General features: G+C 54.2%; 2 protein-coding genes and 1 long non-coding RNA gene across 5 annotated transcripts; 2 read left to right on the plus strand and 1 right to left on the minus strand.

Moving 5' to 3' along the window:
• Window positions 1-1,256: 1,256 nt before the first annotated feature.
• LOC105464503 (thiosulfate sulfurtransferase) lies at window positions 1,257-9,869 on the minus strand. The gene is made up of 3 exons (XM_011712476.2): window positions 9,794-9,869; window positions 8,536-9,151; window positions 1,257-1,723 (listed from the first exon to the last, which is right to left on the minus strand). Exons 2-3 carry the CDS (start codon window positions 9,128-9,130, stop codon window positions 1,425-1,427), a joined length of 894 nt encoding a protein of 297 aa, XP_011710778.1. The 5' UTR covers window positions 9,131-9,151; window positions 9,794-9,869; the 3' UTR covers window positions 1,257-1,424.
• LOC139358726 (uncharacterized) lies at window positions 4,889-7,099 on the plus strand. 2 transcript variants are annotated; one of them, XR_011614128.1, is made up of 3 exons: window positions 4,889-5,025; window positions 5,809-5,980; window positions 6,967-7,099. It is a non-coding gene; the product is annotated as an uncharacterized lncRNA (long non-coding RNA). The 2 variants fall into 2 exon arrangements; XR_011614129.1 differs by lacking the exon at window positions 4,889-5,025 and adding an exon at window positions 5,068-5,201.
• Window positions 9,870-10,043: 174 nt separating the features above from the next.
• Window positions 10,044-22,810, plus strand: LOC105464501 (mercaptopyruvate sulfurtransferase). Of its 2 annotated transcripts, none has more exons than XM_011712475.3 (3): window positions 10,044-10,168; window positions 14,906-15,524; window positions 20,178-22,810. In XM_011712475.3, the coding sequence occupies exons 2-3, from the start codon at window positions 14,930-14,932 to the stop codon at window positions 20,474-20,476; spliced, it is 894 nt and encodes a 297-aa protein (XP_011710777.1). In that variant the 5' UTR covers window positions 10,044-10,168; window positions 14,906-14,929; the 3' UTR covers window positions 20,477-22,810. The 2 variants fall into 2 exon arrangements, with proteins under 2 accessions (XP_011710777.1, XP_011710776.1); XM_011712474.2 differs by having other exon boundaries at window positions 10,136-10,266.
• The last annotated feature ends 4,723 nt before the right edge of the window (window positions 22,811-27,533 follow it).

Consider the following 27,533-nt stretch of genomic DNA (forward strand, 5'->3'; position numbering starts at 1 on the left):
CTACCCAACGTGTCCAACCTTCTTCTCTGACCTCTGCTCCTCCCACTTTCCCAAGTGCTCCCTGGGTCCCTGCCATGCCAGGCTCTGCTGTTTGGGGGGCACACCAAGAACAGTCCCTCCTCCGGGCCTTTGCACTGGCTGTTCCCTCTCCTCTCCTGCAACTTCCTTCCCCCACATATCTACATGGCTTGCCTCTTCACCTCCTTCAAGACTCTGCTCACCTTCCCAGACCACCTTTTCTTAAAAAGCATCCCAGCCCACCCCACACTCCCTACTGCTCTTTTCCAACCTTTTCTACCATTGGACTTTATCGCCATCTGACATACTATGTATATTTGCTTCCTCTTTCCACAGTAGGGTCTGAGCCATATGTGAGATGGGAAGAGGACTGTTTTGTTAGTGGCATGGAAGTGAGAGGGGTCAACCCTCCAGACTACCAGTCCCTCCACTACAGATCCCACCAGCCTCAGCATTCAGCCCCGTCACCCAACCTGCCAGCCCCAAAGCCAACCTCCTCAGCATCTCCTGAGCACCTATTTGCCCCAGTGCCAAGCCAAGGACAGACTTGGTCTCCGGCCCTCCAGGATCCTGCCTTCACTGGGAAGGCTGGATAGTGGGGAGCCGGGAGTCCTCAGTAGGTGGGGCCCAGAATTCTTCTTGCAACCCCAAAGGAGGGCCAAGACTCTTTCTGGGAAACTCGAAATCCAGCCACATGGGGCCAAGCTACCAGGTTGCTTTCTTCTACTGTGACTTCCTGATTCACCTGCCAGAACCTGGACCTTGTCCCAGGGCCAAAGCTTTCTCCAGCTCCTCCCTCCACCGCTCCCCAGGGGGTCTTACTCTGGGCCAGGAAGGGTGCTCCAGACAGAAGCCACCATCCTTTCACCTGCTCCTGAGCATGGCCTGAGAGGCCCTGGGGCCGTGTGACACCTCTATGGACATACTGGCAAAGCCACCTGTCCCCCCACCCCTCCCCAGGAGGCTGGGGCTACAGCAGCTGGGGCTTCAGCTCTCTGGCTTTCTGGTTCCCCTTCCACCTGTCTTCCTGGTAGGACCCAGTGTGCTCTGGGACAGAGTTCACCTGACATGGGACAGCAGGAGGCTGTTTCTGCCAAAACTGAGTGAAAGCGGTGTCCTCGGTATGGCTTCCAGAGCCGGAGGGGCTATGGTGGTCTCTGTCCTTGGTGGAGTCTCCAGAGTTTGAAAGAGATGGAAGTTTGGGGGCAAGGATGGAACCCAAGGAGAGGCAGGCAAACTACTCAGAAAAGGCAAAGTTTATTCCAGTGTTGACAGAGAGAGGGTGAGCCTTGCACAGCAATTCTAAAAACACATCAATCTCCTTCACCTAAGAGGTATGAACCGGCTGCAAGTCATGGGGTTACTAAACCAGCCGCAGTTATACAGTAAGCAGGAGACGTCACGGCTCAGGCCTTCTCAGACTTTCCCTGGGACACACGGCTCTCTGGGGGGGCCCGGCGAAACCACTCGGACCAGGAGCCATCGTACACGGCCACATCAGGCTTGCCGCAGAGGTAGGCAGCCAGAGCCACATGGCAGGCAGTGACTCCCTTGCGGCACGTGGCAATGAGAGGCTGCGAGAGATCCACCTTCTTAGTCTGGAACAGAGCACGGAGCTCTTCTGCGCTCTTCTCGAAGCCATCCTCAGTCAGGAAGTCCATGAAAGGCATGTTGACAGAGCCACGGATATGGCCCGAGTCCAGTCCTGGGCAGGGCAGAGGACACAGGTTAGGGGATGTATGAGGGGTGGGGACTAATGGAGCCTGGAGGATTCAATCAGCTGTAGCTGGAAGGATAGATAGCTTTGCAAATAAAAATCACATCTTTGCTCTGCTTGGAGCTCAATTTATTCCCAGCCCCACCTACTATCATTTCTCATGACTTAAGACGCCTGCACCTCCTCCCCTAACACCTGTATTAAAGTCGAGATGCCCAAAAGCACACCTGCTTGAGAGGACAGCGGCATGAGTCTCAGCTCCACTAACCTTTACCTTGGGCAAATCATTTCACTTCTCTGAACCTCAGTTTTCTCATCTGTAAAATGGGCTCAGTGGTACATACCTATCTCACAGCGATGTTGAGAAGAGCAAATGGGACAACTTATTGCAAATGCTACGTGCTGAGAACACAGCGGTGAAAGGGAGAGACACAGCCAGGCCCTCTGGGAGATTCCAGTCTAACAAGAAAGATGCTAAATAGATAACCACATAACCAATCAGATATGTCACCTCATTTTACAGATGAATCCCCTGAGGCTTTGCAAAACAACACGGCTCCCCTAAGGCCACACAGAAAGATGAAGGCAGACCCCGGATCACATCGGGGCCTCTGGTTTTCTGTGAAGCACACAGTTGCAGAAAGAGCAAGTGACCTGGTGTCAGACGTAAGGTCAAATCCCACCTTGAGCAAGTTATGTCAGCTCTCTGAGCCTCAGTTTCTCCATAGGAAAAATGGAAATGAGAGTACCCACTGGGTACAGGCTGCTGTACCGAGCGGATGGCACAAGGAAAGTGCTGGCTTTGGAGGTTGGCCCACCCACGCTGCCATGCTGCACCCCCGGCCACTTCACCACCTACCGAGGGTGTAGGGGGAGAACAGGGACAGTGTGGGCCTTTTTGGTCCCCTCCAAGAACTTGGATGGAAGCAGAGTGGAGGGACTAGGCTGGCTCTAGGGTCCTTTCTGGAACTGTCTCAGTACCCAGTGAGGGCCCTCAGCCAAATCTGGCTTCAAAAGAGTCAGGAATTGGGACAAAGGGGAACAGGCCACGGCCAGAGCTGGTGCCACCAACAAGGTGAGGCCACAGGCCAATCCCACACATGCCCCAGGCCACTCCTCTCTTCCTCAAGCAGCCCACACCCTGGCGGGGGTGGGGGCTCCGTGGTTGGCCCCACTCCCAGTGCCCAATCTGCACTTTGGCCTGACATAGGCCTATCTCCAGCTCTCTGAGCCCTCCTTGCTCCCCAGATCCCCACCCCATTCAACCTGGATTATGGGACAGGGCAGGAAAAGGGTGGCAGGAGTGGGAGGGGAAGGATCTGACTAATGTGGCCAAGGCACATACTGGGGCTGTGTACAGCCAAGCAGGCCCTGAACCTCCAAGCCTCAGTCTCCCTCCTGCAGAACGGGGAGAAAACCCCACCTAGGCAGGGTGCGGTGGCTCATGCCTGTAGTCCCAGCACTTTGGGAGGCCGACGTCAGTTCAAGACCAGCCTGGTCAACATGGTGAAACCCCATCTCTACTAAAGATATAAAAAAATAGCCGGGGATGGTGGCAGACACCTGTAATCCCAGCTACTTGGGAGGCTGAGGGAGGAGAAACGCTTGAATCTGGGAGGCGGAGGTTGCAGTGAGCCAAGATCGCCCCATTTCACTCCAGCCTAGACAGCAAGAGTGAGACTCCGTCTTAAAAAAAAAAAAAAAAGTAAACCCCACCTACCTCAAAGGTGTGTGGGGAAGTGTAACTACTGCAGCTAAAAGAACCCAGTGACCCTGGCAGGCACATGATTCGGTATGTCATCATTCCAGTTACGTCCTGCTCCTTTCATCCTGGGGCCAAAGCGGATTCCAAAATCTATTAGTACAAGTCGAGTTTGATTGGCAGTGGTGTTTACAATCAACTGATCACCAGTTACAGATTTCTTTCTTCCTTCTCCACTCCCACTGTTTCATTTGAATAGCCTGAAAATAAATAAGAAAGGCCAGGCATGGTGGCTCACATCTGTAATCCCAGCACTTTGGGAGGCCCAGATGGAAGGATTCCTTGAGCCCAGGAGTTGGGTAACATAGCAAGACCGTATCTCTATAGAAAAAAAATAAAAAATAAAAATGAGCCAGGCGTGGTGGCGTGCACCTGTAGTCCCAGCTACTTGAGAGGCTGAGGTAGGAGGATCACTTGAGCCTAGGAGGCTGCAGTGAGCTATGATCATGCCACTCCAGCCTGGGTGATAGAGCAAGACTCTGTCTCAAAAATAAAATAATAATGAATTAAAAAAGAAAGTTTGGGCCGGGCGCGGTGGCTCAAGCCTGTAATCCCAGCACTTTGGGAGGCCGAGATGGGCGGATCATGAGGTCAGGAGATCGAGAGACGATCCCGGCTAACACGGTGAAACCCCGTCTCTACTAAAAAATACAAAAAAATAGCCGGGCGAGGTGGCGGGCGCCTGTAGTCCCAGCTACTCGGGAGGCTGAGGCAGGAGAATGGCGTAAACCCGGGAGGCGGAGCTTGCAGTGAGCTGAGATCCGGCCACTGCACTCCAGCCTGGGTGACAGAGCAAGACTCCATCTCAAAAAAAAAAAAAAAAAAAAAAGAAAGTTTGATTGAATGTAATGTATAAAATTGGAACATTTCTTCCTGTTGTATTTCATCTGTTTTGCCTGGAAACTTGAATCTAAGATGTGCACCCACCCTTCCAATGAGGAACAATGGATCCGCTGGCATCGAGGGTATTCTTTCCCAAGAAACCCAGCTTTAAAATGTTTCCACATCCAGGCAGTGGGCTGCATTGAAGTGCATTTGAAAGCACAAAGGGTTGAATCCTGTTTTGTTTTGTTGCCCCCAAACCTGATGACACAGCCCCACTGTGTTCCTCTGATTACATAAAGGGCACCTCTTCTGAGTAAAGATGAAGTCAGGGAGTTTCTGTAGAGCGGGCCTCCCACACTGGGCCAGCTGGACGGGGTGAAGCGAGGGGAGCTCAGGGCCTGTCTGGGGCATTTAAATGAACTGTGGGAAGGGCTGAGATGAACCTGGGCCAGAGAACTTTCAAGAACAGCCAGTTGGTGGAAAGGCAGGTTGGGCTGGAAAGCAGAGGCTCCCATGCTTCTCTTCCCAAGTCTAGCTGAAGGCTTCTGGCTCTCCCTGCCCCCAGCAGGCATCCCCCCATTCCCATAACCTGTGGCACCAGGCACTTGACGGCAGGTGCTCTCAAGAACGTTATCCTCCTCAATCCTCACAAAGCAGGGGAGATTATTCTCTCAGCAATGCTGGGGAGCCCAGGCTCAGAGAGGTAAGGTCACTTGCCCCAGGACACACAGCAAAGGTAAGTGAAGTCTGATTGGTCAGTCCCCAACGCCTGTGTTCTTTGACCACCCTGAGCCTCCCTGGAAAAGGAGACTGAGGCGGGGAATGGATGAGATGACCTCTTATGCTCAACTACTGGAGTTGACATCCCTCAGGCCGCTGGTAGGTGTGGATTTTTAAGGCCAAGAAAAGGGGTGTGGCCCTTTCTGCTTTCACTAAGGAATCCAGAGCAGGCAGCCCCAGAAGGCAACCCCTTAACTCTGGCCAGGAGGAGGCAGCCCCGCACCCTCCCCGCTCCCTCAGCCCAGCTCCCAGCCCTGCGAGGGAGAGACACGCAGAGTGGATTTTCAGTCCCATACAGCAGCCTGGAAGCCACACCGTGGAGCTGTGACCTTTCCCTCAGCCCCTGGGTTTGCTTACAGCTCACCCCACCCACAGCAGTAGCCTTGGGAAACAGCCCCACCTTGAAGCCTGGCAACTTGGGGTCAAGTCTCAGCCACTTTGCCTTAACAGAGAAGCCCTTTCCCTGTCCCCACCCACAAAGTGAGACCAAGCCTACCCTACCCCTGCCTGCCTCCCCTTGCAGGGCTGCCGCAGGTGTCCAGAAGAGACTATGTAAAAAGGGTTCTGTAAATAAAAGTGCTCATTAGGGGGTCGATACCCTTCTCCCTTCTTCACCCTCACTCCCTCCAAGGGAGGCAAAGAAAATTAACTTGATAAAGAAACTGGGCTGGATAAACTCCTACTCTGCCTCTCTCGCTTCCTCCAGCCCTCCTCTCAGGTGAGCAGTGCTCCTTTCATGAAGAACAGTCAGCGAAGGCACTAGCCTGAGGCTACGCATCGGTATCACACCTGGATGGAACCTCACATCTGGCTGACTCCAGGACTAAGGGCTTGTGGAAGGACAAAACTACAGTCAAAGAGGAAGGTGCTTGCCTAAGGTGGGCAGGAAGTGGCTGCCAGGTGTCTAGGCTCTGCTTCCCGCTCCATTTGGGGCCATTTCTTCCAGAGATGATCAGGCCCAAGGCCTGATCCCACAGGCCTGCCACCCCCATGCCCCTGTGTGTTACACCTGGACCGCTGAAGCTATAGGGTACCTCCTCGATCCCACATCAAGCTGGGAACCATAAACTTGGCAGAACCTCACGTGCCTTTGTGTCCCCAAAATATCCTGTATGGCAGGTCAGCAAAGCCTCTTGGAGGAGGGGGTTGGGGGGGAAATGCCACACCTGCCAGGTTTTGTATTGTTCCTTACCCTTCTCGAAATCCCTTTCCAGCCACTGTTACATTTTTTTTCTTTTTGTTTTGAGATGGAGTCTTGCTCTGTTGCCTAGGCTGGAGTGCAGGGCGCGATCTCGGCTCACTGCAACCTCCACCTCCCGGGTTCAAGCATTCTCCTGCCTCAGCCTCCCAAGTAGCTGGGATTACAGGTGCGCACCACCACGCCTGGCTAATTTTTTTATTTTTAGTAAAGATGGGGTTTCACCATGGTCAGGCTGGTCTCGAACTCCTGACCTCGTGATCCGCCCATCTCGGTCCCCCAAAATGCTGGGATTACAGGGGTGAGCCACCACGCCCGGCCGCCACTTCTACGTTTAAACAAATGCATACTCGTGTGGGTAGGGCTGTCGTGACTCTTCTCATTTTATGATAAGGAAACCCAGAGAGGCCAAGCAACTGGACTGAGGTCACCCCAAGGAGGAGTGGCTGAACTGAAATGAGAATCTATGTTCCCTGGTGCTCCTGAGGGAAACTGGAGGAGGTGGGAACAGGATCACAGAGGAGGAACTTCAGCATCCTGGGCCTTCAGGAGGCATTACCCACTGCAGGCCATTTTCCTCCTCTGAGCCTCAGTTTCCTTATCTGTAAAATGGATGAGGACATTGGGCCTGGTACCTCCAACCTGTCCCTTCCATTTATTTCCTAGGTTGCTTCAGGGCAGGCTGGGAAGCAGCAAGAGAACCAATTCCACTGATCCTCCCCCAGTGACAGCTTAAATCCCAGGGAGAAGAGGTATCTTGAACCAAGGCCAGGAGAGGCCTGCAGGCGTTCCCAGCTGGGATTCTCTGGGAGGTGCCAAATGAACTTGAATCTTCAACTCCAGACCTTCAGAGAGCAAGCAGGCAAGAAAAATATGGGGCCTGGAAAAGCTGCGCTGGAAAGGGCAGAGACCTTGCTGTCCTGGCTCTGTCACTAGCTACACGGCCTTGCCCCTGTGCACCTCAGTCTCCCCTCTGTCAGATGAGGTCACCTTTCAGGCTCTCCAGCTCTAAGAGTGTGCAAAACAGTTTTCCCAGAATTCTCTCTGTGGGAGGTACAGACCGGAAGAGATGTTTTTCAACAAGTCAGGCAAAATGTTGCACATGAGTTAGATTCTGTAGAGGAGCCCTGATTGAGGAAAGACCCACCAAGGAGGTGCCCAGAGGACAAGAGAGGACCCTGCTCCTGGAGATGGCCAGGCAGGGGCTGGAGGGCACTCAGCAGGAGTGATGGCAGCGAGACTCCAGTCCTGCATCTAGAAAAGGGAAGACCTCTGAGGTTCTCTCTGGTTAGGAGGTTCTAGAACTCAGCATTTCCTCTCCTGAGTTCTAGAAACAGCCCTCAAGCCCTCAGCCTCCAATCCACCTGGCCTTCCCTTCCACAGGAGGGGAACTTCTGAGTCGCCTTCCTGGGGCAACTAGCAGAGGGGACACCCTCCTAGCCCTGGGAAGTAGGGGTAGGGCAGCACGGGGCGCATCCGGGTTTATAGCCCTGGTTTGAAACAAGGCAGCATTGGGTTTGAATCCTGGCTTCCACCACTTAACTGAGCAAGTAACTTAATGTCCTGGCATCAGTCTCCCCAACCCCCTGCCGCCAAAACAGGGGCATTGAGCTTTGTTCGCTGAGATAATGCGGTACCAAGTGTCTGGCATGAAATGGCAGCTGCTGTTACAGCTCTGCAGACAGGCTGCAGCTACCTGGAAAGGTTAGGGAACACGGCCTTTGCAAACACCAGTCAGGGGCCCCAGGAAAGCTAGCTCTGGGGAGAGGGGGATCCTGGGGGAGGGACACTGTTGATGTCTGTAAGGGTTTCTGTGGGACAAGAGAGGCCTGGAGAAGCTGGAAATGTCCGTGGGAGGTTTCTGTACAGCAATGCAAATGCTGGCTCAGGGGCATGAAACCCTTAGGTATATCCTAGCACATGTGGGGCAGCTGGTGCCTGGGAGTGGAGGTGGTGGACATGTCACCAGTGACTTCTGCTGATGTCACTCCACACAGATGCTAGATGGCTTCTTAGCACATGGCTATGGAGACACATTCTTGGGTCTTTGTGCATCCAAGCTGAAAAAGCCTTAGGTTTGTCTCCACCTTCTGGTTTTATCCATGGAAAGACTGAGGCCTACATGGGAGGATTGAAGCCATGGGACGGACCCTGGAGAGGGCCCTAGTCATCCTTACTCCCTATCCTTCCACGGGGCAATATTCCCCAGGGACCACCCAGCACTGGGACACCTACCTACTGCATCCGGCTCCGGCTCGGTGCCCAGGAACCGCCCTTGAGACCGTGAATCCACCAGCTGGAACCTCTTAGATTCAAGGTTCTCCAGCACCTGCTCGTAGTTCTTGAGCAGGGAGCGGTCCAGTGTGGCTTTGAAAACGGCCGGTTCTGGGCGTGAGGGCTCGGATGTCACCGGGTGGCCCTCCTTCAGCCAGTTCCGGAAGCCACCATTGAGCACTGATACGGTGCGGTGGCCAAACACACGGAACATCCACCAGACCCGGGGAGCATAGAAGCTGCCCAGGTGGTCGCCATCATACACCACCACGTGCGTGTGGTTGCTGATGCCCAGGCGGCCCACATAGTCGGCGAAGCCAGCCTCGCTGGGCAGCATCATCTCGTAAGGCGACGCTGTGTCCCGGCACTCCTCTATGTCAAAGAAAGAGGCGCCGGGTACGTGGCGCTCGAGGTACTCCTTGCGGGCCTCTCGGGTGCCTGGTGAGTACCAGGACGCGTCCAGCACCCTCAGGCCGGGCCCCAGCTTGCCAGTCCTGATGGACTCCGCCAGCCACTTGGTAGAGACCAGCGCCCGGTAGAGCACCTGATGAACCATGGCTTCAGCTCTGCGTGTCACCTGGCACGGGTGGGAACCAGGAAAGAGAGACAGGCGTGAGGAAGTCGGTGTGTGCAGTAGGGTGACGCCTGGGAGAAGCTCTTTCTCACTCCGCACTCCCCCGGGTTCCTTGTTTACTGCAAGCCAGCGGGGCTGTGGCGTGCAGCGGGATAAGTTTGCAGATTCCCTCTGGAAAGCCGGCCCCGCCCCTCCCAGCGGGCCCGGGGGCCCAGCGCAGAAGCGGATGGGGCAAGAGTTTCCGAGGACTCCAGATAGGGGTGCTTCCTGGGACAGGGGTCTGGCTCCTAGAAGCTACAGTACTCGATCCCGCCAGGAAAGAGCAGTGAAAACATGCCCGGGATGGGGGGCGATGGCATCTTGGGCTTATAATCCCCTTTCCTTCCAAGGCAGAGGGGGTGGGCGCACGGCGAGGAAGCTCCGCGGGCCGCGCACAGGCCATCGCCTGCGGCCTCCCCAGGCAGCCCGAGCTCGCCCGCCTCCAGAGTGCCCAAGTCCGGCCCGCGGCTCACTGCCCTCTGCCCTAGGTGGTTCAGAGGTTCCCGGGGCACCCCGTCCCACTCTCGCAACCCTATCCTTCCCCGGGCAGCAGGTGGCCCGGCCGGCGGCCCAGGCGCCCGGCCGCCGCCCCCGCCCCGCACTCACTCGCCCCAGACGCCGCGCCGGCGCTCGCCCTGGCCCGCTGGAGAAGTTGGCCGGTTCAAACCCCCGGCCGCAGCTCCCCGGGCGGCGCGCACCACCGCGCCGTCGCCAGAGGGGGGACCCTGCTCCGCCCGCCGCCACCCCGTGCCGCCCCCGCGCCGCCGCTCAGCGCCCGCACCCGCCACCCTCGCGTGCAGAGCCTTCGGGACCCGCGGGGGTCTGAGGGGGACGCCGGGTGGCGCGGGGGTGGCGCGGGCCCGGGCTAGGCGGAGCGGGCGTTCCCCCACGGCCCGGCCTGTGGAAGGCGCGGGCAGCAGCGGCTCCGAGTGGCTGCGGCGGTGGGCTGTGCCGGAGTCTCCTCCCTTTGGCCAGCTGCAGGTTGGTGGCTGGAGGAGGGGACAGCTGCGGGCGCGGGGAGGGGGCGCCGCGCTGCGGGGGCCATGGCGGAGCCGGGAAGCCAGGAGTCCGAGATCCTGGTAACTGCCGCGGCGTGGCGGCTTGCCTTTCCGGAGCGGGAGGGAGTAGCTCTTTGGGGGTGCGCGGCGCGGGGCTCCCGCGCGGGACCTGGGCGGAAGAGGGGGCGCAGTCTAGGAGAGAAGTCGCGCCGCTACGTTGGCACTAAGGGTGACTGTCCGCTTGGGGCGGCCTGCCGGGTGGGGTCGTGGCGAGTGACGGGTGGGGAGCCTTGGGTGGAGGTGGGGTGGCCTGGTACCACCAGAGAGGGTGGGAGAGAGAGAGGAGGACAGGGAGACGAGACCCCGGTGACCCAGAGGCCCCAGAAAGAGCCACTAGCCAATAGCTTGTTAGTGAGTGAAAGGAACTAACGTTGTCAAGGCCTGCTTGGTGTGGCACTTTGCTGGGTTCTCCCGTGGTGTGACTTAGTTCCCACAATAACTGAGGAGTAGGCCAGAAACTTACTAAGACAGGAGAGAGCGGCAGAGCGAGTTGCTGGAGGACACACCCAGAGTTGAGGCCAGGCCGGGTCTGATCCTGGTCTGAAGCCCACGTAGTACCCGTTGCCTTTGCTTACCTGGCTCTTCCCTGAAGCCTCGTGCTTTTAAAAAAATTGCTTGTTTTTAACTTAGACCATGTAATCATAAGTTGATGTAATTCAATTTTTAATAATAGCTGTGTTTAACAACCAGTTGGCAAAATTCCTGAAAAGCTCACCGTGGGGGACTCCATTGCTCCTCCCTAGCTTTTGCAGAGGCTAGCCTGGAACGCTTTCCTTGTTCCCCAACTCCGACCTTTTGTTTTGTTTTGTTTTGTTTTTTGAGACAGGCTGTGGTTCTGTGGCCCAGACTGGAGTGCAGTGGCCCCATCTTAGCTCACTGCAACCTCCACCTCCCAGGCTCAAGCGATCCTCCCACCTTAGCCTCCCAAGTAGGTGGGACCACAGGCATGTGCCGCCATGCCTGGCTAATTTTTAAATTTTTGGTAGAGATGGAGTTTCGCCATGTTGTCCAGACTGGTCTTGAACTCCTGGGCTCAAGCGATCTGCCCATCTCAGCCTCCCAAAGTGCTGAGTTAACAGGCATGAGCCACGGTCCCTGGCCTCATCCCCCTTTTTTAAAAAAGGTTTTGTTCTAAAATGCTCACAGCAATCCTCAAAGCCTAGTGTCTGGTGGTTGGGGGAGGGGGTGGGCAGGAGGGACCAGGTAGGGAGGTCCTAGAGGAGTGCCCAAGCTCTGCTCCTCAATGGGTACCCTGGATCCAGCCTGCTACTCACGCTTGCCTCAGTGCAGCTGTGTACCCTCCTGACATGAGCCTGGGGTGGTTATGTCCTAGGGTCCTCCACTCCCAGGGCACCCCCACCTATGGTGATCCTGGCTCCTGAATCACACAGGCACCTGGTTTCTACCCCTCCCTGACACCCACAGCCTGCCCTCACACCCTCCTTTATGGCCCACAGTCCTTTGTGAGAAGTGCCAATCAAGCAGGGAGACTGGGGCAGGTTGACCTCAGATCTCTGAAGTCCCACCAAGCCCTGAAATTCTAAGATTTTAGATTTGCTGCTGTCAGTTCCAGGGCCACCAATGAGAGTAATGGAAGAAATAATGCAATACTATTATTATTTTGAGATGGAGTCTCAGTCTGTCACCTGGGCTGAAGTGCAGTGGCGCGATCTCGGCTCACTGCAACCTCTGCCTCCCAGGTTCAAGTGATTCTCCTGCCTCAGCCTTCCGGGTAGCTGGGACTACAGGCTCATGCCACCATGCCGAGCTAATTTTTGTATTTTTAGTAGAGATGGGGTTTCACCATGTTGGTCAGGCTGGTCTCGAACTCCTGACCTCATTATCTGCCCGCCTTGTCCTCCCAAAGTGCTGGGATTACAGGTGTGAGCCACCGCGCCCGGCCTAAACCGTTTTTAATGATTATTAAAACCAGCCAGATGTAATGCATGACGGTTGCCCCTCTACCTTTATTGTTTAATCTTGGCTCTAAGAGGTGGAGGTGGGAAGCTCCATTATAAGGAACAGAAACTACCCAGAGACCCTACACAGCCACTGTCACACAACCAGTTAAGCAGTGGAGTGGGGTTTACATTGATTTTGGGGGCTCTCTGGCTCCCAAGCCAGGGCTCTTTCTACTCTAAATGGATAATTGGGTGAGGGAAACAAGGATCCTCAAGAATGGGGGACAGTGTTGGGGGGTACACCAGGGCTGCTGTGGTTCCCACAATAGGGTTCCTCAGGAAGGAACCTGCAGCAGCTGCCAGCACAGCGCCCCCTAGCTGAGATGTAACGCAAATAATGGGGATTGCCCCTTAGCCAAAGATCCCTTGGCAGCCTCCCTACTCTAAAGACCATGCTGAGCCTTCCTGGGCCCCTGGAAAAGTCAGATTAGTCTGGACTTCCTCCTACTCCAGGAAGCTTTCCCACCTCTTCTGCTGCCACCCCAGGCTGACACAGGGGCCCTCTGTGCTCAACACTGAATTCTAAACTGTCCTCAATTTCACTGTCTCTTGCCTGCAGCCTGATTTTTACCCCCAGGGCTTGGCAAAGGCAAGAGGGCTCAGTGTCCCACACAGGGCCTGACTGCATGGGTGAAGTGGGTTCCTAAAAGCCAGCTGCCGCGAGACTGTGGGGATGGGCACAGGGTGTCACCCTAGAACTCATTAGGCCCTAGTCATCGTGGCACCTGGGGCAGGGGAAGTCCAGCCTGAGGAGGTCAGATTCTGGCTGCCAATCCTGAGGCTGCCTTCTGTGACCACAGGCAGGGCACTTATTCTTCTAATTGCCAGTGGCCTCATTCATAAAGCAGGCATCCTAATACCTGCCCAAGGCTTCGGTGCCTAACATGTGACCTGGCCCACAGAGGCACTCAGTCCACAGATGTTGTTCTCTACCTGCCCCCTTCATTTCACCGGCAGGACTGCCTGCAATGGGTGTCAAGGTTGGACCTCACACAGGGGATAAGTGAGGGCTGACCTGCAGCCCTTACTCCACACACCCAGCCATGTGCCCTGGTGGGGGCTCAGCCTCTGCCTGGCAGAAGGGGCCCTTTCCTCTCACCTGCGCAGTGGTGGCTTCCCAGCACGAAGGGCTTAAAGTGTTTGGGGAGTCTACACCCAGGAAGGCTGTGGGCTGGCCCAGCATAGCGGGCTGGCGAGCTGGTACACTGTCAGTCTGTGGCGTGCAGGAAAGATGGAGAGGAGAGGGAGGGAGGTTCGAAATCACTGTTGCTGCTGCTCTAAGGGCCAGAGAGAGCCCAGGCTGGACAGACAAAACCTGGCCTCACCAGACTCCCGGAGCCTGCACAGAGTGTGTGGCTGAGAAGTCCGGATTCTGGTGCCGGACTGACTGCCTACTGAGAAGCCTGGCACCACCGGGTCAGGTTAGTGCACTTTTTCTTTTTTGTTTTTTGTTTTTGAGACAGAGTTTCGCTCTTGTCCCCCAGGCTGGATTGCAATGGCGCGATCTCAGCTCACTGCAACCTTGGCCTCCTGGGTTCAAGCAGTTCTCCTGCCTCAGCCTCCTGAGTAGCTGGGATTACAGATGCCCGCCACTAAGCCCGGCTAATTTTTTGTATTTTTTTTTTTTTGAGACGGAGTCTCGCTCTGTCGCCCAGGCTGGAGTGCAGTGGCCGGATCTCAGCTCACTCCAGCTCCGCCTCCCGGGTTTACGCCATTCTCCTGCCTCAGCCTCCCGAGTAACTGGGACTACAGGCACCCGCCACCTCGCCCAGCTAGTTTTTTGTTTTTTTTTGTTTTTTTTTGTTTTTGTATTTTTTAGTAGAGACGGGGTTTCACCGTGTTAGCCAGGATGGTCTCGATCTCCTGACCTCATGATCTGCCCATTTCGGCCTCCCAAAGTGCTGTGATTACAGGCTTGAGCCACCACGCCCGGCCAATTTTTTGTATTTTTAGTAGAGATGAGGTTTCACCATGCTGGCCAGGCTGGTCTCAAACTCCTGACCTCAGGTGATCCACCCGCCTTGACCTCCCAAAGTGCTGGGATTACAGGCATGAGCCACTGCACGAGGCCAGGTTAGTGCCCTTCAGTGAGCCTGAGTGTCCTCCTTGAAACGGTGACAATAATATACCAAGCTTCTTAAGATCCCTCATTCAACACATACTGGAGAGTCTACTATGTCAGGCATTGTTCTAGGATATTGTTAGGATTTAGTGGTGCCCAGCAAGAACTCAGTAAATTCCAGCTACTGTTCCTATTAGGTGGCCAATATAAATGTTTGATGAGTGAATGAATGACTTCCATTTGGGACTTGGTTGCAAATAAAGCCGAGCTGCATCTTAGAGAGGAGTGGAGATTTTGCCCCTGCTTGTGCCTTGAAGCCAGCAGAGCCTTGCCCTAGGATACCTCCACCCACACTCCTGCCCAGCAGGTGGAGGTGAGGGGCGCATCCTGGGGCTCTCCATGAGGTCATGGTCATTGGGTCACTCGGAGCTTGTGTTTATATGAAGCCTGGCAGAGGGAGGCCGCTGGCTACCCACCTCTGTGCCCGGGTTCACCACCGCTGGTTTCTGCGTTCTCTGGACTCTGCCCTGCACGGGCCCCACCTCCTGTGCCGGCCCTCGCCCATGCTCCAGCCCCAGCCCCAGCCCCATCGGCAGCCTCTCCTTGCTTCCCTCCTGACATCCTCCCTGTCGCCCAGGCCCGTAGTCCGAGTGTCGCCACCATGGCTCCGCCACAGCTCTTCCGCGCGCTGGTGTCGGCGCAGTGGGTGGTGGAGGCGCTGCAGACCCCGCGCGCTGGGCAGCCCCTGCAGCTGCTGGACGCCTCCTGGTACCTGCCGAAGCTGGGGCGCGATGCGCGACGCGAGTTCGAGGAGCGCCACATCCCGGGCGCCGCCTTCTTCGACATCGACCAGTGCAGCGACCGCACCTCGCCCTACGACCACATGCTGCCCAGCGCCCAGCATTTCGCAGACTACGCGGGCCGCCTGGGCGTGGGCGCGACCACCCACGTCGTGATCTACGACGCCAGTGACCAGGGCCTCTACTCCGCCCCGCGAGTCTGGTGGATGTTCCGCGCCTTCGGCCACCGCGCGGTGTCACTGCTTGACGGCGGCCTCCGCCACTGGCTGCGCCAGAACTTCCCTCTCAGCTCCGGCAAGAGCTACCCTGCTCCCGCCGAGTTCCGCGCTCAGCTCGACCCCGCCTTCATCAAGACCTATGAGGAGATCAGGGAGAACCTGGAATCCCGGCGCTTCCAGGTGGTGGACTCCCGAGCCGCCGGCAGATTCCGCGGCAAAGAGCCCGAGCCCCGAGACGGTAACGCGGGAGAAGGGGACGGGAGGTAGTCGGGGGCATGGCCTGTGTCCTGAGCGTTTTCCTGGACTTGACCTTTCTTTTATTTTTTAAATTTATCTTTCTTTCATTTCCTTTTTCTTTCCCTTCCCTCCTTTCCCCTTTTGCCTTCCCTTTCCTTCTTTCCACAGGGTCTGGGTCTATCCCCCAGGCTGGAGTGCAGTGGCACAATCATGGCTCACTGCAACCCCAACCTCCTGGGCTCAGGTGACCCTGCCCCTCAGCCTGACCTCGCCTTCAAAGGCCACTGCATGAGATGGGGAAGGAGATTTGACTTCCACTTGCCTGGGTGACTTCGTTTGTTAAGCAGAGCAATAATACTGGCCACACCCCTCCTGGGCTTTGGCCAGTGACTCTCCCTGGCTCCTTGGGAACGCTGGTTGCCCAAACAGCTTTCCCTCGAACTGTGAGTGAGGTGTGGGGGATCACTGTGGAATGTTGGGGAGCAGGCCCCAGTGTGAGAGAAAGCCCCAGAGGGATGGTTCTGATCAGGGCTGCCCATGCCCCTGAGGATGGTGGAATGAGGGCAGCGTCGGGGGCTGCATAAGAGGAAGTCTCTCCCAGGGACCAAAGCTTGGAGAGCTGAGGGCGGAAGGGGGATTAAACAGAAGTGGGTAGGGCAGACCCTTCTGCCTGTGGGCTGGATTTCCTCAGGCAAGAAGCCTGTGGGTAAGTTCTATATAATGCGGGGAGGGGTCCCCACAAAGCAGACTGGTCAGTGGTCACACTGGTGTGAGTCTTTCAAACATCCCGTGTAAGTATATACTGTCATTGTACAGAGGAGGAAATGGAGCCTTGCCCAGTGTCTCAAGAAACAACCCAGTCAGGATTCAGACTCGGGAGCAACCAGGAACTCCCCAGCCCTTTCTCTTGTGCCTTCAAGAGTGCAAGAAACTGACCACTGCCCTGAGGGAGCTCTCTGAATAGCATTACCAGGCCTACAGATTGGGTTTGGAGCCGCTTGGGCTCACCAGCATTGTTTTGGATGGCCTGAGGGCAAGGACTGTCCCTGCTCTTAATGCATCCTGAAGATTAGCTCAGTACCTGGCACAGAGTCCATGTGCCAGAGAGGTCTGGTGAATTCAGAAGGTCCCTGTCACATGGAATCCTGCAAAGCAATGTTGATGTTATCAGAACCATAGGAAACAGCTGATATCCAACCATTTTTGAACCTACACAGGTGTCAGTTTCGTGTGGTTCCGCCTAATGAGAGCACCACCTTGATCCTGTTGGGTTCTCCATCTCAGCCCCAGGAGGCTGAGCAGCACAGGGGAGCTAGCTGGTGGTGCCACATTTACGTGGGCTTTGTGACACATGATGGGTCATCTCATCTCTGAACCGCAGCTTCTGCCTGTGTAGACTGGGAGCAGTAACCCAGAGCATAAAGACATGGTAGGGGCAAGGACAGCAAGTGTGTAAAGCACTCGGCTCCGGGTTTTCATGCACAAGTGTGCTGCACACAAGAAGGTGCCTAACACATCTCAGTCGTACTGGCTCATCTATAGAATGGGAGGTGATACACGCCTAGCGGGCTTGTTGTCAAAACAAACTAAGCTCAATGCAGCTGGATCAGTGATGAATATCACTGTCATCATCATTCCCACTCCACATTCTGAGGCCTGGCCAAGTGGCCTTTGTGATGTGCCACACCAGTCCAGCAGGCAGGAGAAGCATGCTTTGCTTGGTGGGGGTTCAAGGTGTAGGGACAGCCCTCCCTTTACAGTCACCACCCTGGGTTGAGAGTTTGTTTTCTTCCTTGCTCTGAGCTGGTCTCTATGTGATATCTGACCAAGCCCAGTTTCTGTGTCTGTTAAGTGGGATGCGTAACCCGTTGCAGCCTCTCCGTGGACTCGGGAGTGCCGTCTCTATGCCAGGGTCTGAGAATAGATACCGATACATGGGCCAGCAGCTCCCATGGGGCTGTCACTCCAGTGCCGAGGGAAACCAAGGCAGAAGCTGGACAAGAGTCTGAATGGCTCAGATTTGAATCATTAGTTTTTTTTTGGGGGGGGGGTGTTTGTTTGGGTTTTTTGTTGTTGTTGTTTTGAGATGGAGTTTCGCTCTTGTTGCCCAACTGGAGTGCAGTGGCACAATCTCGGCTCACCATAACCTCCGCCTCCCGGGTTCAAGTGATTCTCCTACCTCAGCCTCCCGAGTAGCTGGGATTACAGGCATGTGCCACCACGCCCGGCTAATGTTTGTATTATTAGTAGAGAAGGGGTTTCTCCATGTTAGTCAGGCTAGTCTCGAACTCCCAACCTCAGGTAATCTGCCCACCCCCGTCAGCCTCCCAAAGTGCTGGGATTACAGGCGTGAGCCACCGTGCCTGGTCCAAGCATTAGTTGTGAATGTTTATTTTGTTGCAAATCCCAGTCCTGCATGAAAATGGGAATGTTAGTAACCCCTGCCTCAAGGTAGGGCAGTAAAAACAAAAATTACCCTGGGAGTCTGCAGAGGCAGGGGCCTTTCCCATCCCATTCTTGTTTTTTTTGTTTTTTTTTTTTTTTTCTTTTTTTTTGAGATGGAGTCTTGCTCTGTCGCCCAGGCTGGAGTGCAGTGGCGCAACCTCGGCTCACTGCAAGCTCCGCCTCCTGGGTTCACGCCACTCTCCTGCCTCAGCCTCCCGAGTAGCTGGGACTACAGGCGCCCACCACCATGCCCGGCTAATTTTTTTTTTATTTTTAGTAGAGACAGAGTTTCACCGTGTTAGCCAGGATGGTCTCGATCTCCTGACCTCGTGATCCTCCCGCCTCGGCCTCCCAGAGTGCTGGGATTACAGGCGTGAGCCACCGCGCCAGGCATCCCATCTCATTCTTTCTGCTACAATCAAAATGATCTTTTAAAAATGGAAATCTAGGTTGGGCAAGGTAACTCCTACCTATAATTCTCACACTTTGGAAGGCTGAAGTGGGAGGATCCCTTGAGCCCAGAAGTTCAAGATCATCCTGGACATGATGGCAAGCCCCTTCTCAATAAAAAAAGAAAGAAAGAAAGAAAGAAAAAGTAATAGTAAAAAAGTAAACATAGAAACCTGAGTTCCCCCTGCAGTCAGGTCAAAGCCCTCAAGTCTTAACTCCAGGCCTGCTAAGGCGTTTCCATCCCCTTTGGCTTCCCCTTTGGGCCTCTGCCTCCTCACTGTCTGGGCTTTCTCTACAATGACCTAAAACCCCTCCGAGCAACAGGTGGTTACTTCGCCTCTCAGATTCCCTTTGCCTGGGATGCTCTAGGCCTCCATCCACCCAGACCCCTTTATGTGACTGAATCCTGCTCATCCTTCGGGGCATTCTCAGAGAAACTTCCTCCACCCGCTGAGCCCCCAGCCAGTGTGGCATGATGGTGGGAGGCATAGACTTGCCTGGGTTTACTCCTCCTTGCCCTCTGCTAGCTTGCACAAGCTAGTCTTTGTACTTCATTCTCTTCATCTGTACAAAAGAGGATAATCATTTCTTTCCCAGAGAATTTTGGGGTGTATTAAAGGAGAAACAATAGCTGACCATCTCCAAACAGTGCGTGGCACAAAGTAAGCATTCAGTAACATCAGCTATTGGCCAGGCAAAGCTCCTATATTCCCAGAACTTTGGGAGGCCGAGGCAGAAGGATTGCTTGAGGCCAGGAATTCAAGACCATCCTGAGCAATATAGTGAGAACCCATGTCTATAAAAACCAAATTAGGCCAGGCGCGGTGGTTCACGCCTGTAATCCCAGCACTTTGGGAGGCCAAGGCAGGTGGATCACCTGAAGTCAGGAGTTCGAGACCACCCTGGTCAACATGGTAAAACCCCGTCTCTACCAAAAATACAAAATTAGCCTGTAATCCCAGCTACTCGGGAGGTTGAGGCAAGAGAATCACTTGAACCCAGGAGGTGGAGGCTGCAGTGAGCCAAGATCGTGCCACGGCACTCCAGCCTGGGCGACAAGAGCAAAACTCCGTCTCAAAACAAAAAAAAAGAAAGAAAAAAAAACAAATTAGCTGAGCATGGTGGCATGTGCCTGTAGTAGTCCCAGCCCCTCAGGAGGAAGCTGAGGCAGGAGGATTGCTTAAGCCTAGGAGGTTGAGGCTGCAGTGAGCCATGATTATGCCACTGCACTTCAGCCTGGGCAACAGAATGAGACCCTGTCTCAGTAATAGTATCAGCTATTGCTACTACTGGTGTTATTTTTTTTGACATGCCCCAGGCCACCCAGTAGGGCATTTTTGGAACACCCATTATGCTTGTAAGTATTCAGTTGCCTGTCTGCCCTGTCAGATTAAAACTCCTTGCCTGCAGGTGCTGCACGTTCTAGCTAGGCAGGGGTCTTGTTTATTGCTTTGCTGTCCCTAGGGTGTATAGTCAGGAAACCTTGGGGGCCAATTCTTAGGTTCAAAGTTCAGTCAGCAATTTGGTAGATGCATTAGCCTTAGGTGGTACTTAACGTCAGTATCACCGTGTATAAAATGGGGACTCCTCTAAACAGTGCTCGAGTTTTATGGTTGTGACAATTAAATGAGATGGTGGATAGAAAGGATTTAGCACCATGCTTGCACAGCATGATCTCAATATCTCGGGCACCACAAATACGAGGCACCATTCATAGCACCCTTCTATTTGTCGCCTCCTCCCTGCTCCCCTGCTGTAGGCATTGAACCTGGCCACATCCCGGGTACCGTGAACATCCCCTTCACAGACTTCCTGACCCAGGAGGGGCTGGAGAAGAGCCCTGAGGAGATCCGCCATCTGTTCCAGGAGAAGAAGGTGGACCTGTCCAAGCCACTGGTGGCCACGTGTGGCTCTGGCGTCACGGCCTGCCACGTGGCACTAGGGGCATACCTCTGCGGCAAGCCCGACGTGCCCATCTATGATGGCTCCTGGGTGGAGTGGTACATGCGTGCCCGGCCCGAAGATATCATCTCAGAGGGCCGAGGGAAGAGCCACTGAGGCTGGGCAGGACGCAGGCAAGCTCGAGTGATGCTGGCCACCAGCAATGCCTGGCCTGGTAGCTCTGGCTCTGCTTTAACCGAGGGAGTGTTTCTTCATTCAACTCAGGTGACTTTTGGGTGACATCTCAAAGGCCAGGAATCCTGTTGACTTGTTGGCTGCCCGTGGGGGTGGGAGGAAAGGCAGAGGCGAGCCCTGGAGGAGGGAGGCTGCAACTCTGAGCTGCCCACATGGTGCTGAGGTGGGGCCCCGCCTCCTTTCTGTTTTATTTTTGAAGAAATAAAACCAACAAGTGCTAAATCTTTGTAGCGCTGGGGCTGCCTTGGTTTTCCTAAGGAGCCAGGGGTTCTGTCATGCCCAGCAAAGGTCACTCTGGGGAGCCTGAGGGTCTTGGACATCCTGTCTCTGCCTTCTGAGCAGTGCTGGGGCCCCAGAGCTCTCCGCTCCCGTGACTGGGCTAGCACCTAGCAAGCTCTCCCTTAGCCCATAATCCCGGGCGTTCTCCCTTCTGGCATCTGGCCTGTTTAAGGTGAATTTTGCTGTGACATGTCTGTGATCCCACCCAAAGCTACTCTCCCACCACCTGCCCTTCTAGCAGGTAAATAGTACATCTCATCTCCAGAAGGAAATGGGTCCAGAGCTTAACAGGAGCCTGTGCCATGCCAAGGAGGAATGTTCCAGCCCAGCTGGGATATTCTAGGGAAGGGCTGACTGGGCTGAATTAGAGGAGAACCTGGCTCTAAACTCTGGAAGCGCACACTTGGAGGCTGGTCTCTGGAATTCCCGGAGTGGGTGGACCCAGGGAGTTTGATTCTTTCTGCTCAAGGAGAACATCTCTCCCCATTTCCCAAGGATAGGGGCTCCATAGTCCTTGCCCTGGATTTATCCTTTGTGCAGAGGTGGATGTCGGTGTCTGAGAAGGCCCCAAATTCCCCCCTGCCCATCACGACCTGGATCACCCCTCCCCGCCTTCCCAGCCCCCAGGCACCATCTCAGCAGGCAGGGGCAGCGTCCTGCCAGGCAGCACTGAGGAGATACCTTATTGGCCCTTCCTTTGGAAACAAGACCAGAGAGGGCGTTTCTGGCCTCTGCGCTAGATGCCAGTAACGCCGCCCAGTTATGGCAACCGAAAGTCTCCAGATGTGGCCAGCTGTCTCCTGGGGGGCAAAAATCACCCCCAGTTAAGAACCACTGCTCTAGGGGCAAATAACACCATTGGCCACTGCAGTCAGGAATAGCGTAGACAGGGAACCCAACGTGGAGGGGCTGCCCAATCCCCATCATGAGCACCTTCTCCCAGAAGTGGAAATGAAGCAATTTGGACACTCCCCTCTTGCTGGCCGGTCTTAGACAAGCTTTATTTTTTCTTCCTGGAATGGATCTGCCCCTTGGAGGAGACAAGTTTGTCTGCAAACATGTGAGGTTCTGATCCAGCTTCTGGTCCCAGCCACTCCACACAAGGCTGCCTGACCTCAGACATGCTGCCCAGCCTCTGCAGGCTTTGATTTCTTCCCCCTCCCCTCCCCCGCCCCCCAAGACAGAGTCTTGCTATGTTGCCCAGGCTGGAGTACAATGGCACGATCTCAGCTCCTTGAAACCTCTGCTTCCCAGGTTCAAGCTATTCTCCTACCTCAGCCTCCCGAGTAGCTGGGATGACAGGCATTCACCACCATGCCCAGCTAATTATTGTATTTTTAGTAGAGACAGGGTTTCACCATGTTGGCCAGGCTGGTCTCAAACTCCTGAACCTCATGATCCGCCCACCTCTGCCTCCCAAAGCATCGGGATTATAGGCATGAGCCATAGTGCCCAGACCCGTTTCTTCACCTTTAAAACAGGCACAATAGTACATTCCTGGCCAGCATGGTGACTCATGCCTGTAACCTTAACACTTTGGGAGGCATAGGTGGGAAGATCACTTGAACTCAGGAGTTCAAGACGAGCCTGGACAACATAGTGAGACCTCATCTGTATGCAAAAAAATAAGAAAAAAGATGAGCCAGGCAGAGTGGCATATGCCTGTAGTCACAGCTACTTGGGAGGCTAAGGTGGGAAGATTGCTTGAGTCCAGGAGGTCAAGGCTGCAGTGAGCTGTGAATACACACCACTGCACTCCAGCCTGGGAGACAGAGCGAGAGCATATCTTAAAAAAGAAAAAAAAAAAAAAAAAGAGTACCTTTTTGAGCAGTATGAGGATTACATGAGATAATCCATAGAAACTGTTTCGCTTGGTGCAGAGTAAACATCAAGTGTTTCTTTCCGTTAGTTTTAAAGGAGTTTTATTTATTCAGCCTGTTAAGTGCCTTCTGCACTTCTGGCCCTGGAGGAGAGAGAGTGACAAATAGAATTGTGTCCCAGCCCTCTCAAAGCTTTCAAACTAGGGAGGAGAAACTAGTCTTTTCGAGTACATTTCCAGAGAGAAGGGGGTGCTGTGAAATGATCTATTTCACAACAGACTAATTTTACAGGTGAGAAAACAAGCTCAGAGAGGTTCAGTGATTCGCCTCAGGGCACACAGCTAGTTTGCTAGAAGAACCTAACTGGAGTTAGAATTCTCCAGGGAAAGAGTTTCTCCAGCGGATCTTGCCTGCCATGGTTTTCCAGATTCCGGGATCAAAGTAAGAACAGAAACACGTGAGAAGCTCAGGGAAGATGGCCACATGTTTCTCAGCTCCACAGGGAAACCTTGAGCAGTGGAATTCAATCAACGGGTTTGGGTTAGGTGCCCTTCCCCTACCCTAGTCCAACCTCTAGCAAGGAAACCAAGGCTGATCCCAGCCCTGGGCTTTTTTTCTCCTGGGATGGTCCTCGTTGGGTATGGACAGGCTCGGAGGTGACCTGCCCAGAGGTGGGAGATCTAGCTGTACCTTTCTAGGACTCACAGAACTTCAGCTTAACTTTGCAGGAGTTTGTTAGGAATGAACTAGGCACACACCCTCCCCCCAGCTCTGTCCGGCCTCCTGCAAGCCTGAACTCCTAGAATAATTAACCACTCACTGCAGGATCCTGGCCTTTGCCAGGGCCTGCCCCACCCACCCTGTGTGTTCGAGGCAGGAGCTTGCAACACTGAGCAACAAGAATGATGAAATTTTTATCCACTTGGCAAATATTTGCTTGGCGCCCCCTCTGTGTCAGGAACAGTTGGAAATGCGTTTCCCAACCTCACCTAACCAGCCGCGCTGGAATGTTTTCCACTTCCTGGGTCATTGCCGCCAGGGATCAAAGCCCCCATCCACACAGTGGGCTGAATATGGATCTATGCAGTGATCTGGTCCTGGTGCTGTGGAATCAGCTTTGCACCAGGCCCCAGAAGGTCTGCGTTCCAGAGCCTTCCTGTTGGGGCCTCAGTCTTCTCATCTGAAAAATGGGAGCAAACTCAGTTCTGCCATGCCCAGTGTGGGTGTGATGTCACATCAGGTAAGGCTCAAAATGAAGTCAGCTGTCATACCTACTGAAATAACCTCAGCTATATAAGCACAGTGGAGCTTTATTATCCTTAACTTATGGAGGATGAATCATTTGGGGGAAGATGAAATGTTGAAATGTTCAGGTTAACAGAAAGTGTTATTTTAAGCAACTAAATTTTTCGCCTATTAACCTGGTAGGGGTGGAATGTGGTAGGCTGATCTTGCCTGAACTTCCAGTGGCTTTGTTTGATCCCTTGATTGCACAGCGATACCTGCAGGAGCTCCTTGCCCTTAAACTGTTAGGACTTTGGGGTCCTCAGGTCCTCGATACTGAATCCTAGCTGATTGCCCTTCTGGTTTCCTGTCCCTGTTCTCTGGAGTCTGCCTCGGCCTACTTCAAGGCGGGCCTGCTCTCTAGATAATGCCACCGTTCGGATGGTTTCAATGACTGTGCTGAGCCAGTGACTCTGGAATCGGGGCCTCCCGCAACTGGATTCCTCCTGAACTCAGACCCCTGAGTCGTGGCCTGCCAGGCCCCAACCCTGCTCCTCCACCTGTGTCCCCTGTCTCAGCATGCACAGTCACCACCTGTGGGTCACCCAGGCCCAGACCTGGCAGCAAGCAACCTGAGACTCTGTCCCACTTAACTACAGCCGGTCAGACCTCCACCTCTACTCCCATTGCCTTTGTCCAGGTCCCCCACCCAGCCCACTCCCAACACTCAGCCTGTCTCCTCCATTCGTTCCAGGGCACTTCCTAGGGACAGGCCCTGTGGCAGGATCTGGGGGCATGGAGGATAAAGACCAGCCCCGCCGGGCACGGTGGCTCAAGCCTGTAATCCCAGCACTTTGGGAGGCCGAGACGGGTGGATCACGAGGTCAGGAGATTGAGACCATCCTGGCAAACACGGTGAAACCCCGTCTCTACTAAAAAAAAATACAAAAAAACTAGCCGGGGCGAGGTGGCGGGCGCCTGTAGTCCCAGCTACTCGGGAGGCTGAGGCAGGAGAATGGCGTGAACCCGGGAGGCGGAGCTTGCAGTGAGCCGAGATCGCGCCACTGCACTCCAGCCTGGGCGACAGAGCAAGACTCCGTCTCAAAAAAAAAAAAAGACCAGCCCCGAGAGGGGGCATTCGCCTCATGGGGCAGGATAGACATGGACCCTGGCAACAACGTGGCGAGGAGTATCTGAGAAGTGGAAACACAGAGAACCACCATGAGTTGGGGGGGCTGGTTCTGGGTCTGAGAGGCACCTCCACACCTGCACATAGTCCCTTTTATGAATTCCCTGGACTGTGCCCCCTTGCTCCAGGGAGAGCTGCAGCAGGGGACGGTTCAAAGGGCAGCCTCCGGAGCACCCTGACCTCCAACTCCCTGGCCGTGAGTGTGGGCAGAGGGGCCTGGATTTCCTCATCTGTGACATGGCAATAATCCACTTTATAGGATTGCTGTGAGGATGAAAAGATTTGATTCATACATAGCACTGAGAGCAGAAACTGACCCGATAAGCACCAAATCCACGGGTTGGTTGGTTGGTTGGTTGTTTTGAGATGGATGGAGTCTCACTCTGTCACCCAGGCTAAAGTGCAACGGTGTGATCTCGGCTCACTGCCACCTCCGCCTCCCAGTTTCAAGCAATTCTCCTGCCTCCGCCTCTGGAGTAGCTGGGATTACAGGTGCGCACCACCACACCTGGTTGATTTTTGTATTTTTAGTAGAGACGGGGTTTCACCATGTTGGACAAGCTGGTCTCGAGTTCCTGACCTCAAGTGATCCACCTGCCTTGGCCTCTCAAAGTGCTGGGATTACAGGCCTGAGCCACTGTGCCTGACCACGGTTTTGTATTGTTACAGTTACCGCTCTCCTGCCCTGCACCTGCCCTGCCTGCCTCCCTTGGCTGGGCTGTAAACCGTTGAGGGGTAACGTATCTTATTCATATTTCCTGTCCTGGCACCAGCACAGCAACTGACATGGATGGGGGTGTTGGGGCTCAGAAAGCGTTGCCCTAAAATACGGTGCTCTGACATGAAGCAGCCTCGAGGTCTATCTGACCTCTCTGCCTCCTTCTCTGAATTCTCTGTCTCTCTCAAAGTGCAGGATGACGCTGTTCTCTGAAGTTTCTTTATCTTCCTAGAAACTGGACCTGCCAAAGGGGAACACAGTTACCTTTTCTGGAATATCATTAGCCAGAGGTTAAAACTCATATCCCAGAGGATATGAGACTGAACATTAAACACCACACCTAGAGCCCAAACTTCATCCCAAACCATTATCTGCTCTCTTTCCCATTCAAGGTCCAAAGAAATTATTAATTATCGTCTAGACATTGGACTCATTCGTTTCCCCCTAAAAACCATTGACTGTCCTTCAAATCGCCACGTGTCCCCCATCTCTCCTTCCCCCACGAAGAAGGGCGTATGTACCTGCACCCCACTGGGTTATTGGGTAACCATTCTGTGATTCCCTCATGCTCTGCACGTTGAAATACATTTTGCCTTTTCTCCAATTAATCTTCCTTTTGTCTGTCGATTTTCAGTGAGCCTTCATGAGGAGAAAGGGAAGCTTTCCCTTTGTCTCTGCAGGGGCCAATGAATGTTTAACATATACACAAATACACCGTCAGGGCTGAGAGACACCTTCATAGTCCTTCCTGTTTACTGTCTCCATATGCCAGAGAGGATGCTAAGTGCTCTGCCTCCATTTACTCTAACAACTCGGAGAAACGGGTGTTATTATTCTCCATTTTACAGGTGAGGGGCATAGATAAGTCAGGTGATTAAGGTTGGGAGTTTGCGATCAGCCTGGCCAACACGGTGAAACCCTGTCTCTACGAAGAATACAAAAAATTAGCTGGACACGGTGGCAGGCGCCTATAATCCCAGCTACTTGGGAGGCGGAGGCAGGAGAATCACTTGAACCCCAGAGGCGGAGGTTGCAGTGAGCCGAGATCGAACCGTTGCACTCCAGGCTGCGCAACAAGAGCGAAACCGTCTCAAAAAAAAAAAAAAAAAAAAAAAAAAAATTCAGGTGACTTGCCCAAGATGACAGGAGAGGTTAGATCTGGGGCTGGGCTCTGAATCCTGGACAGAATGACCACAGGACTTTTGTCCACTGCAAGACAGAATTGGGAAGGGGATCACAGAAGAGGGAGCAGGCTTCTCTCTGGGTGGGGAGGTGTCATAAGCCCCCTAAAACACATAGGCATGTATGCACATGCACACAAACACATGCACGTTCACACCTTTGTACACAGGTGAGGAACAGGGCAACCAAAGGCTGATTTACTTGCCTGGCTAGCTGTATGCTCTTTGATGTGTTTCTCCAAGACTTTTTTTTTTTTTTTTTTTGAGATAGAGTCTCGCTCTGTCACCAGGCTGGAGTGCAGTGGTGCAATCTCGGCTCACTGCAACCTCCGCCTCCCAGGTTCAAGCGATTCTCCTGCCTCAGCCTGCCGAGTAGCTGGGACTACAGGTGCGCACCACCACGCCCAGATAATTTTTATATTTTCAGTAGAGACGGGGTTTCACCATGTGGGCCAGGATGGTCTCGATCTCTGGACCTTGTGATCCACCCACCTCAACCTCCCAAAGTGCTGGGATTACAGGCGTGAGCCACCGTGCCCAGCCTCTCCTGGACTTTTTTTTAATGCTG

The sequence above is a fragment of the Macaca nemestrina genome, chromosome 15 (assembly GCF_043159975.1).
Source record: "Macaca nemestrina isolate mMacNem1 chromosome 15, mMacNem.hap1, whole genome shotgun sequence".
In the NCBI taxonomy this organism is placed as follows: domain Eukaryota; kingdom Metazoa; phylum Chordata; class Mammalia; order Primates; family Cercopithecidae; genus Macaca; species Macaca nemestrina.